At 33.0% G+C, this 11,737-nt stretch overlaps 2 protein-coding genes across 2 annotated transcripts in view; one reads left to right on the top strand and one right to left on the bottom strand.

Moving 5' to 3' along the window:
* LOC143562706 (uncharacterized) overlaps positions 1 to 11,737 on the bottom strand; it is a 233,863-nt gene that overhangs the window by 44,596 nt on the left and 177,530 nt on the right. The gene's annotated exons all lie outside the window — the stretch shown is intronic.
* On the top strand, positions 2,713 to 6,407 carry LOC143562703 (signal peptide peptidase-like 1). The gene is made up of 4 exons (XM_077050439.1): positions 2,713 to 2,795; positions 4,265 to 5,166; positions 5,250 to 5,450; positions 6,193 to 6,407. The coding sequence occupies exons 2-4, from the start codon at positions 4,369 to 4,371 to the stop codon at positions 6,307 to 6,309; spliced, it is 1,116 nt and encodes a 371-aa protein (XP_076906554.1). The 5' UTR covers positions 2,713 to 2,795; positions 4,265 to 4,368; the 3' UTR covers positions 6,310 to 6,407.

Raw genomic sequence — 11,737 nt, 5'->3', positions numbered from 1 at the left:
AAACCTAAATAAATCATATCGCTATTAACAAATTACCTATTTAATAAATACTCAAATCAAATTAGTAGACAAAAAAACAAAACAAGTTAATGCAAATGAAACCCAAATTCGAATTTGTACAAACAATACCTTTTTATGCTACTTTCAAATTTCAGAAATTTACGAAGAACAAGAACAAACATAGAAAGACAGAGGTGAGATGTTTTAGTCATGTTTATCCATGTGTAGGTCGCCACTTGCCGTCGGAAAGGGCGTTCATAGAAGGCATTTGTTGGGATAAAACAGTATATTCTTCGTAAAGTGGAAGTACCACATTAAGTTCCAATTACTGAATGTGTTCACTCAGTTTTAGTTTAGCATTGTATTACAAATAGATTAGTGAATGAGAAGAGTTACAATTACCTAGACGTCTCGGGAGTTATATAACCGAGCGAGAAGAAAAAATATAACTGTTAAACATAAGACTTTGCGACTTGGTTACAAATTATTTTGAAGAAGACTTGTAGCTGGTGGGTTTTTTTTTCCATTGACGAACAACTTGCCACTACCGATGTCAGCAAACAGTATTAACATACTCGTATTTGTGTCAGCTTTAGTTTTGTAATACGATAATATAGTTGTTACAATAGAATTTTTTTATAATTAGTACATAACATAATGTGTTATTTAATCGAACAAGAATATTTTTTATTGTATTTTTTGTTAAATATTGAAATCTCAACGTTCATTATTTACGTTCTTACGTTCTTCAATCTAATAATTTTTTTTATTTTTTTTTGGTTTAATAGTATACATAGATTTTTTTTTTTAATAAATGATTTGTAAATTTCATTATAATTTACTATAAAACGTTTACAATAGAGTAGCAGGCAAACGGGCAACAAGCTGTGCCGCAACCCCCTTTTGAATATCCCTGAGCCCAACAAGAGGAGACACTCCTGTAAGATCACACAGGCGTGTTCCCCCCCTGTCCACCCGAAAAGTTTTGGGACCTAGAAGCTGAAGAGGTTCCGTGTACGACGCGCTGAACCATACTCAAAAATTTCACAGCCTTTGGGGCCAGGAAACCAAGTGTATCAGAGGCAAATGGTAGAAAGACATGTTGATTATCTAAACAAGCTTTCTCGTGTTTAATAAGAAAATCTTAATCAATCACAATCAATTTCCATGGCAAATTTTTGACAATGAATGATAAGAAATGATTGGGGTTTAGGGTGTGTTTGGGAATGCTTATTTAAGTGAAAAATGACTTATTGTTAAAAAAACTTATTAACTTATGATTTTTTTAAAAGAAGTTTTTAAAAATGTTTGGATTAGCTTATGTGTTAAGGAAAACCAAAATGACTACAAATGACACTCTTTTTCTATTTTTAAAATGGGTGTTATTGGTTTTGAGGGTTGGAGGGGTATAATAGGTAAATCAAACACATTACGTTAGTTAATAAGTTACAAATTTTTAACTTTTCAAAACCCTTTTATTTTGCCTTCTCCTTAAGTTAAGGTCCATAAGTTCTTATGGTTTGGCAAACATCTTATTAATTTTTCTCAAAGTTTATAAGTTATAACTTGATATACACTTTGTTGGTAAACACTTTTTTTTCTATAAGTTGATGAAAACAAGAAATCCCAAACACCCCTTTAATCCATTATGAAGTTTAGCCGTGTTTTTGTAAAGACAATCCTAAAAATCTAAGATCAAATTTCTATAATCAATTATTATCCATTAAAACAATATTTAAATACTACGTTAAAATTCAAACACACTATACAACTATAGGGTAATATACAATTATCTATACTATATATAATACACCAAATAAGGGCAAATTAAGACACCTTATATTTAAGGGATTTACAAATCAATTAACATATTGTACAATCTTTAATGCATTTAGAATAAGAGCAAACTTGTCAACAACTAAAAGAGGTTAATAAATAGTTACATCATTGACCCCTTCACTTTGCTTAAATTTTGTAAATTTTAAAATATTTACAACTATAATCCTTGATCTTTCACTCTTATATGATTTTTATTTTCATTTTAAACTCACCCCCCCCCCTCATTATTTTTAAATATTAATAACTTTTTCATGTGCTAATATTTTTTAAATAAAATTATACCATAAAAATGAGCATGTTTTTATCTTTAATTTGAGTATCATATTGTTATAGTTTTTCATTTAAAAAATATCATTTTACGTAGGGGCGTTTGCTGTCTGGTTTTAATGGATTTTAAGTTAAACCGTGGGTCAAACCGTTAGTAACCGGTTTTGTCGTCGAAAACCGAAACGAACCTTTGAAAATTGAAAACGACCGGCCAAAAGTTAATAAAAAAATCAATGGTGAAATCAAACTAACGACCGGTTTGAACGTTTTTCAGTTTCAAATCGAACAACGAACATCCATAAACTTGTTACATGATTACAAATGTATGTGTTTCCCGCTGCATCGCGCGAGCACTCGTCTAGTAATACTATACAAGTAACATATTAAGAAAATTTGAATCAAATACAAATTATTTTCATTATAAGAAGTGTACAAATAACTAGAGATTTTATTATTATACTATATTATTTTTAATAACATAATTAGTATAGTTTAAAACGATAATTACTGTATTAATTTATTTGTAGAGGATACCCGAACGATAAAAATATCTAAAAAGGAAACAAATAAAACAAAAAAACAAAACCTTGTAAACACAAAACGGGATTGCTTGCTTTGGGTGCACACACAGTTAGCTTCAGGCAACTCAACTCAGAGAGTCAATCTCAAGTTCTCTCTGTTAAACGTAAGTCATCTTTTTCAATTTCTTCAGATTCACAACAATTTGACCTAATTTCCACTCCTCATTTCACAATTTCACTAGATCGTTGCTTTGTACGTAACTTTTGCTTCAAATTCATCTGATTATCATTGATTGTACAACATTCGTACGTAGCTCTGTTAGTTTTAAATATTATTATTATGATGATGCATCATATTTAGTTCACTAGTTCGTTGAATTGTAAACCCTAGGTGTTAACTTTTTATTATTTTGATGATTAGATCGGATTTGTGTTGACTTTTGTCAATTTATGTATTAATTGATTTTTATATTAGCAGGAAATTGAAATGTTTTTAGCTAAATTGATTTAAGCATTCTATGGTGCTAAACTTAGGGATGTGTATGTGTGTGTGTGTGTGTGTGTCAGTTTGGTTGGGCGAAAACCGAAATGTCGGTCTTTGAGTTTTTGAAAACCATTTGGTTTCGGTTTTTGGTTTGGGTTCGGTTTTGCGATTTAGGCTTGAAAGTTTTGATCCGATATAAAAAAGTTGGCCGGAAATGATGAATTGGGCCTAAATTATCTGATTTCCACTCGTCAGTTTACAAATTCACTAGGTTGTCGTTTATTCGTTGCTATATATGTAAACTTTTACTTCGTGATTGTTAATTTGAAATTGGTTCTGATTGATTGTACATTTGTACGTAGTTCTGCTAGTGTTATTATGATGATGAATATAGTTTTTAAATTGTGTGCCCTAGGTATTAATTACATGATTTAGATCAGAGTTGTGTTGTCTTTTGTGTGTTAGATGGTTTTGATTTTAGCAGGAAGTTAAAATGTTTTTAGCCAAGTTGATTTATGCATTTCCGTGATTGATCTGCTAAATGTAAGGGTGTCGGTTCGATTTTGGGCTTAAACCGAACCAAAAACCGAAATGCCGGTTTTTGAGATATTAAAAATAGTTAGGTTTTGGATTTTTCAGTTTCGGTTTTTGCTTTTGGTTCGGTTCAGTTTTGGTTTTGACTGTTTGAAAACCGTTTGCTTTTGAATCTTTCAGTGTCGATTTGTATGGTGTTTGGTTTGGGTTCGGTTTTCGAGAAAACCTTTTGGTTTCGAATTTTTCGGTTACTTAGGTTTTGGTTGTGGATAGGTTCGGTTTTGCCATTCAGGCTTGAAAATTTTGAGCCTGAAAAGAAGGTTGGCTAAAAATAATGAATTTGGGATTAAATGTATTTGTTGGTTAATAATTTAATTGATTGTATACATTTAGGCTAAAATATTTGGGTTAAACTATACATTAAACTTTTATAAGTTCTAATTTAAAATAAAATCTCTGAGTTCGGTTCAGTTTTTCTGGTTTTAGATACACGCAAAAAAACGAAAACATAAAACCAAACCGAGCGGCTTTTGTTTTGGTTCAGTTGGTTTTTTCGGTTTCATGCACACCCCTAGCTAAACCATAGATTTCTTATAATTTTTTGTTTAATTTCTGGGAGATCTGTCAATGAGTTATACCTTGTAGCAGTTAATTATACTCTGTACATGCTCAGCTGACCAAATTAGGCTTCAATTCTGATAATTGTGGTTTAGTTTATTAACAATGGAGCCTTTATGGAAGCTTGTGTTTCTCTTGGAGCCAGCTCCAGTTACTCTTATTTTAACCGCCGTTGCCGTGGCATTCGGGTCAGCTTTCCGAGCATTAAATTATGGAAAAGAAATGGAAAAAAACCGTGATCTATCAGAAGCCTCGATCACATTGGACAGATCACAAGCACTCATGATACCAGTTATGAGCTCATTAAGTCTCCTCACAATGTTTTACTTATTCTCTTCGGTTTCACAATTACTCACTGCTTTCACTGCAACTGCATCAGTTTCATCCCTATACTTTTGCTTCTCACCTTATATAGCCCATGTCAAGTCACAATTTGGGCTTTCTGACCCGTTTCTGTCTCATTGTTGCTCCAAACCGTTTACTCGAATGCAAGCAGTTTTACTGTTTATGTGCTTGATTACTGTTGCAGCGTGGCTTGTTTCTGGACACTGGATATTGAACAATTTGTTGGGGATTTCGCTTTGTTTTGCGTTTGTGAGTCACGTTCGTCTGCCAAACATAAAAGTTTGTGCAATGCTGTTGATCTGCTTGTTTGTGTATGATATATTTTGGGTGTTTTATTCAGAATGGTTCTTTGGTGCAAATGTTATGGTTGCGGTAGCAACACAACAAGCTTCTAACCCTGTTCATACAGTGGCTAACTCGTTAAGTCTTCCCGGTTTGCAACTAATTACTAAAAAACTTGAGTTGCCTGTGAAGATTGTTTTTCCAAGAAACTTGTTAGGTGGGATTGTACCTGGAAATGCTGCTAGTGATTTCATGATGCTCGGTCTTGGTGATATGGTAAACAGTTTTGTCTTAACTCCTAACTTTGCGCTCGTCTAGTTATGGTGAATATGTTATTATTAAGTTGTTTGTTTTTGTAGGCTATTCCTTCTATGCTTTTGGCATTGGTTCTCTGCTTTGACCATAGAAAAGTCAAAGAGGTTGCAAATCCTTTGGATGTATCTACTCAAAAGGGGTACAAATACATATGGTATGCTACTTGTGGATATGCTATTGGGTTAATATCTGCATTAGCAGCTGGAATTCTTACTCATTCTCCACAACCGGCACTTTTATATTTGGTATGTTTCTGCTAACACCCTTGAAATTGTTTTGCTGGATTAAGTTGAATAATTTAACAAATCTGGTGATTTTTGGTATGGATCAGGTGGTCAGGTTGGGTTGACTTGAAACACTTTTTGGCCAAAAGTTTTGATTTTTCAATATGTTAATTAGTGTCAAGAAATTATATTATTTCATTTCCAGTAACATGGCAAATCTGGTGAATTTTTCGTGTGGGTCAAACGGGTCTGGCCGGGTTGGATTGACACGGAACAATTTTTGTCCAAACGTTATGATTTTCTAATGTTAATTAGTGTCAAGAAGCTACATTATTTCAGCTAAAAGTCAACTCTGGTGATTTTTGGTATGGGTCAAAACAGGTCATGTTGGGTTGGATTGACATGAAATACTTTTTGTTCAAAAGTTATGGTTTTCTAATGTTATTTAGTCTCAAATAGTTAATATTTTTTCCATAATAATATAAAATTTTGTATAAAATGATATCTAAGATTGTAGGGATGAAATGCACTTTTTTTACTTTGGATCAGTTCGACCCATTTTATTCGAAGCTAATACTTTTACATATTTTTGTCTCTTTACCGATTATTGATTAAACATAACGGGTTGAAAATTGATATTACCAACTACAGTCACTTGTATAAAAATATAATGTGCATCAATTTGGTTAAAAATTATTTCTGGTTAGATTGATGTTCCGAGTGGTTTGACTTTGATTATCTGGTCCACATTTGATGGGTGTAGGTGCCATCGACACTTGGACCGATAGTTGTGATCTCGTGGGCACGAAAGGAGCTAAAGGAGTTATGGGAAGGATCGACACCGGTTCTCACAGAGAAAACACATTCGACTGAAGTTTGAGCCATAAAACATGTAAATGGACTTTAGTAAGTTAAGAATGATGTTGCTGCTTTGGATATGACAATTGGTTTAATATTATTACATGACTTTTATATTAACTTCCAAAGGAACCGAAAATAGTTGGAAACGTCTTCTTTTTCATTTTATTTTTTTTTTTGACTTTGAGACATTATTGTTACCAGTGAATCTGCGAGACCCATCAATATATAAATCATAGAAAACGTGTTTGTGCAACGACTTCTTTCCTGCTTTGATTTTCATATCCTGGCTTCTTGACTATCTACAAATTTATGGTTTAAAACAGCTATAAATTATTGGAGGACATAAAATCATTTTGAAATACTTTTTAACACGAAAAATCATTTAAACTTATTCGTGGATTTAAAATAGTTGTGTAGAAATATGTCTAAGATTGACATTGTGACACATTGCAAAATTTAAGAGAAAGGAAACAAAACACGTGTCAGAAGACACATTATTTGATTTTATTCAACTAAATCATAGAATGTTGAAGTTTGACATTATAAAGGGAATAAAAGACATGTCACAAGATATAAATTATATGCTATTCAGACATTATAAATTAATTTGTAAAGAAAAATGCATTTTAAGGGTGACACAAAAATTAAGTTGAATGTTAAAAGACTAGTGGTGAAAATTATTCTTTTTAATTGTTATGGTTTTATAAATGATAGTTTTGTGTTAAGTTTTATTCTGTTCCTAGTAAAGATCCCTTAAGATAAAATGAATGCCTTCCTAGCACCACAAATATTGTTCTATTATTCTTATAGGTACCGCACTTCATATTTTTCAAGTGTCATATGGATGAAATGAAAGATCCAATTCAATTGCATTAGGGTCTGTTTGGTATGTGGTAATGGAATGAAGGGGAATGGAATGAAGTAAGGAATAGAATGGAGGATAGAATCAAATGAATTATTACCATTCCATTGTCATGTTTTGTTACCATATGCCATGTGGGATTGAAATGAATCATTTCCATGTGTTGTTTGATATATGGAAACAATGAAAAATTGAAATATTTTTTTTTAATGACAAAAATACTCCGTTTCAAAATACTTTTTTTTTATCAATTTTCACAACATTTTCCAATTGTAATTTATAATAAATTTGTATCATACTATCATGAAAATCTATCTATTTTAATAAATGACTACCCATTTTTGCCACTTGTCACTCTTATAGCTCTCTTCATCTTTTTTTTAACTTTTCAATATTGATCCTTATATTTTAAGTCATTTCAATATATGAATTAAAGTTTATTTTTCTTTAATGTAAATCCTATTCGATTCATTCATTAACATTAATGATGAAAGATATTAAAATAAGGAATATCAAAATTGAAGTTGCAGACCTATTAGAATAAAATTTTAAAATCATAGGTAATTAAAATCAAGGTAAAATATATAAATTTTTTAAACTGAGATGAGCAGCAATGCATAATTTTTTATATAAGATTGATTTCAAATTTGGATTTAAAGTTTTCTCATATGTATTTGAACTCTGAAAAATGTGTATTTTCTTAATTTTCTCCTACCGTTTTATATAAATATTGCAAACATGAAGAATACATTTTATATATATCTCGGTGTTTAACATTAAATCATTGAAGTTGAATATTATAATTATAATCCATATGAATAGATATTTATTATATGAACTATCTATCATTTATTTATATGATTTTTTTGTGTGGTATAAATGGTTAGCAACAAGAAGATCAATATTTAGTTTTCAACATTTTCTTTCATAACTCAAGACAAAAATGCTCCAGAAACACCTATTTTATGACTTGATTTATACTTTTTCATACATTCAAATATATTTAATTTAATATGCCTTATAATACAAATTACTTAATTAAAAGCATTCAAATTTTTAAACAAAAAAATCTGTTTCAATCCATTTCCACTATTTTCGCTTTCCAAAAATCATTTAGGATATGAAAACCTAGAATATCGTTTTCATCAGTTATTTAAATTATTTCAATATTATATTAACTTAGTAATTTTATTTTTAGACAAATACAATGATTTGAGGTTATGTTAGTGTTACCTTTGGGTAGTACATAATTAAAGTGTCTATTATAGTTTATATTCAAAATAATAAAGCTAAATACAGATTAATATTTTTTTAAAAAGTTTACTGTTATTTGAACATGGCTTTAAGGTTAGTATGTCTTTGTCATTTTTCATTCATATGAAATAAAACAAATCATTTTGTTATATTTAAATTTTGGGTTTTATATGTTTCTTGATTATACAATTGTTAATTTTAATATATAAAATTAATTAAAATTTGTCATATGCAGAATATTAATAACAACAAATAATTTATCATGATTAATCAATTTCAGATTTTAAGAATGATTATAACATCAAAGTTCAAGTAATTTTTTTTGGGATAATCATTTTTTTTATAAAATGAGCAAATGATCTCAAATGACATCATATATATTAATTGATCAAAAAGTATGCTATTTTATGTGTATGAATATTTGTTTTATTAGTTTCATGGATATATATTATAATTTATCTGGGTCGCGGTATGTACTTGAATAACCTTATTTGTCATACATACATCTATACATGGCTATATCAAGAGTTATAAGCAGACATATATAAAGATTTTGATTTTTGATAAACGATATATATCAACCAATACAATCACAAATGTAGTGTACAAGGAAAGTTTTACTCCCTTCGTCCAATTAGAAGTGTCAATGTTTCTTTTTTTGTTTGTCTTATTACAAATGTCCACTTTCAAAATTTATTAGTCAATTTTCGAATTTACCCTTAAACACACACAATTAACATTAATAACCAATATTGATGGACTCAATTTCCAATGGCATTATTGTCATTTGGTAAGCAAGAAAAGTAATCATTCAATCTACCTTAAACTTTGTGTTTTTCAAACCATGACACTTCTAATGGGATGGAATGAGTACTTATTTGTAACATATTTGTGTAATCTTAGTTATGTAATTTCTGTAATTTTCATATAAATTGTAATCCAAGGATCTGTACGTTTGAATTCCACCATGTGAGGGCAGAATCTTCAAGTGTTCCAGCAGCAAATTTGACCCTACTGGCAGGGGGACAATTACACATCTCAAACGCTGACTCGGCCTTCTCAGCCCAAGCAGGAAGCCTATATCTCCCTCGGTGCCCTTAAACGTACTGGGCTTGCAGTCAAGGTAATTCTTGAAGGTAAACGTTCCAATTGGACCTCCAGCTTGGTTCTGTACATGTGCGGCTAGAGCGGCCGCCGCATGGTCATTTAGCAGAGTTTGGAGTTCTGCTGCAGTCAGGTTGATGTTACCACGTCCGTGTCCAGCGTTTCTTCCAGCCATTTCCTAGAATCACAGCATAAAATGTTAGACATGAATTTTTCTTTCATATGCAACACGCCATACATGTAATAAAAAGATAGGCAGGAAAGAAATAAGAAAACAAACATCACATCACAACTATATATTAATCCAAATAAAAATTCATGATTAAAACCATTGTATTCGTTACAAAGTATTTCAAATCAATCCTTAAAATTATAGAAAATAATAGTTTGGATGGAGACAACCCCTCCATCTAGGTGTTATCATCCTTAGATGTCATCGTCTGAGGACACCTCTGAGTGTGCCTCCTCCTCATCCGGTTCTTCCTCCGGTTCTTCTTCAGGTTCCTCCTCGGGATCTTCCTCGGGATCCTCCTCAGGCTCCTATTCGGGATCTTCTTCGGGTTCCTCTTCAGGCTCTGCCTCAGGCTCGGCTTCAGGTTCTGCCTCAGGCTCTGCCTCGGGTTCGGCTGCGTTCTGAGCAATTTGCATTTGTAAGACATCGCAACGCTCTAAAGCTATCTCGGTTCGGGTCCTTGCTACTTGGAGTTGCTCTTGCAAGTCTATCATCTCGGCTTGCATCTTTCTCATAATCTTCATCTGTTGATCACTAGCCTCTTACATTTCCTTCATTGCCGCTGCCATGCGGGAAATTTCCTCCTTAGTTTCGGTTCCATCTTTTAACAGTCCGGAAACGTTCGCTCTCGTATAGCGCATGTAACCAACATCACGCTCCAAACAAGAAACAACAGCTGCGAGCACACGCTCTACAGGTTCGGTTATGGGTGGTAAGGTGTTGGGATAAGCAGGATGGTTCGGGTGAGGTAGCGGGGGAACTTGTTCGTGATAGACCATACGTCTGATCATATTAGGGTACCAATCCCAGCTAACTTCGTTTTCGTACATGCCTCCGGATAAGCGGCACCTCTTTGGTGCGGGAGCTTCGAGTTCCGGGACTACACGAGGTGGCGATGAGGTGGGTAACTGCGGCTCCTTCCCATGAGCATGAGTCATCTGATCAGATGGTGATGATGGTGGCGTCGACATCCCTACAGGTGAGCCGTGTATGCGCGCGTATGAGTGAAAGAGGTAAAGAGATAAGATAACAAAGACTACACAAACTTATGAGGTGCGTATCATTATAACTAATGGGTCGTTGCGGTTATAGTCTGGTATGCATGCAGCTTCTAGTTCGCTATAACCAATGGCTCTGATACCAATCTGTCACACCCTCAAAATCCACTAACGGAGTTTTACCGTCAGAGGGTGTGAACTAACAGGATCAGAATCATTAGTTATAATCAAACTATAAAAACGTTTAAATGAAAATAAGCGCGGAAGCGTAAAAACCAAAGACAAAAGTTGCGTCACGCAGGACGACTTAAAAACCCAAGTAATAATAGTTAAAAACATGTTTGCATATCAGAATGTTCAAAAACCATGCATGATCCTATACCGCGCGCCCGCCTCGGCTACCTGAGAATAACATACTAAAAGTGTCAACACAAGGTTGGTGAGTTCACAAGTTTATATAAAGTAAAGCGTTTATCGTTTGCGTTCAGCGTTTTGCGTTTAGCGTTTTGCGTTACCAGATAGTGTTAAATCAATTATATATCGATAGGTAGCTAGCCTATACAACAAGTATTACTAAGTGTTCGACACCGAAGCTGACTGTTTATCAAGTGCCTTGTCACCAGGTCATCCAGACCATGGTACGTGTTAGCCAAAATTACACCCACTCGACCTCCAGTCGAGTTTAGCGTTGGGTGGGGTTTGTCAAACCCAGTAGTACTACTCAACAGTGACTCGCTATTCCAAATATTAACCGGTTCGATGTGTAGGACTTCAAATGTTTCGTTTGCCACTAGCCTTTACAAGTGATATATAATTTACTAACAAAATCTTAAATGCGTTTATCGGAGTATGTTATCTCCCCCAAGTGAAAAGCGTTTAAAACAGTTTAAAGGGGTAAGTGAAACTCACTGTTTGCGAAGAATTCCCAAAAATAAATCACCAAGTGATGCGCGTCACAGAAAACTCTCTCTAGCGTTCTAAAACAACAAAGAGATTT

This window comes from Bidens hawaiensis, unplaced genomic scaffold (assembly GCF_021521415.1).
Source record: "Bidens hawaiensis isolate Kalapana, Puna unplaced genomic scaffold, B.hawaiensis_p1.1 tig00021047_1, whole genome shotgun sequence".
NCBI classification, from domain to species: Eukaryota; Viridiplantae; Streptophyta; class Magnoliopsida; order Asterales; family Asteraceae; genus Bidens; species Bidens hawaiensis.
Note: the sequence above shows the minus strand (reverse complement) of the source record. Positions and strands in the feature narration are given on the sequence as shown.

Coding starts and splice junctions, on each gene's coding strand:
- LOC143562703 (XM_077050439.1), top strand. CDS start 4,369: ATGGAGCCTTTATGGAAGCTTGTGTTTCTCTTGGAGCCAGCTCCAGTT. Junction 5,167..5,249: donor TGCTCGGTCTTGGTGATATG/GTAAACAGTTTT, acceptor TTGTTTTTGTAG/GCTATTCCTTCTATGCTTTT. Junction 5,451..6,192: donor AACCGGCACTTTTATATTTG/GTATGTTTCTGC, acceptor TGATGGGTGTAG/GTGCCATCGACACTTGGACC.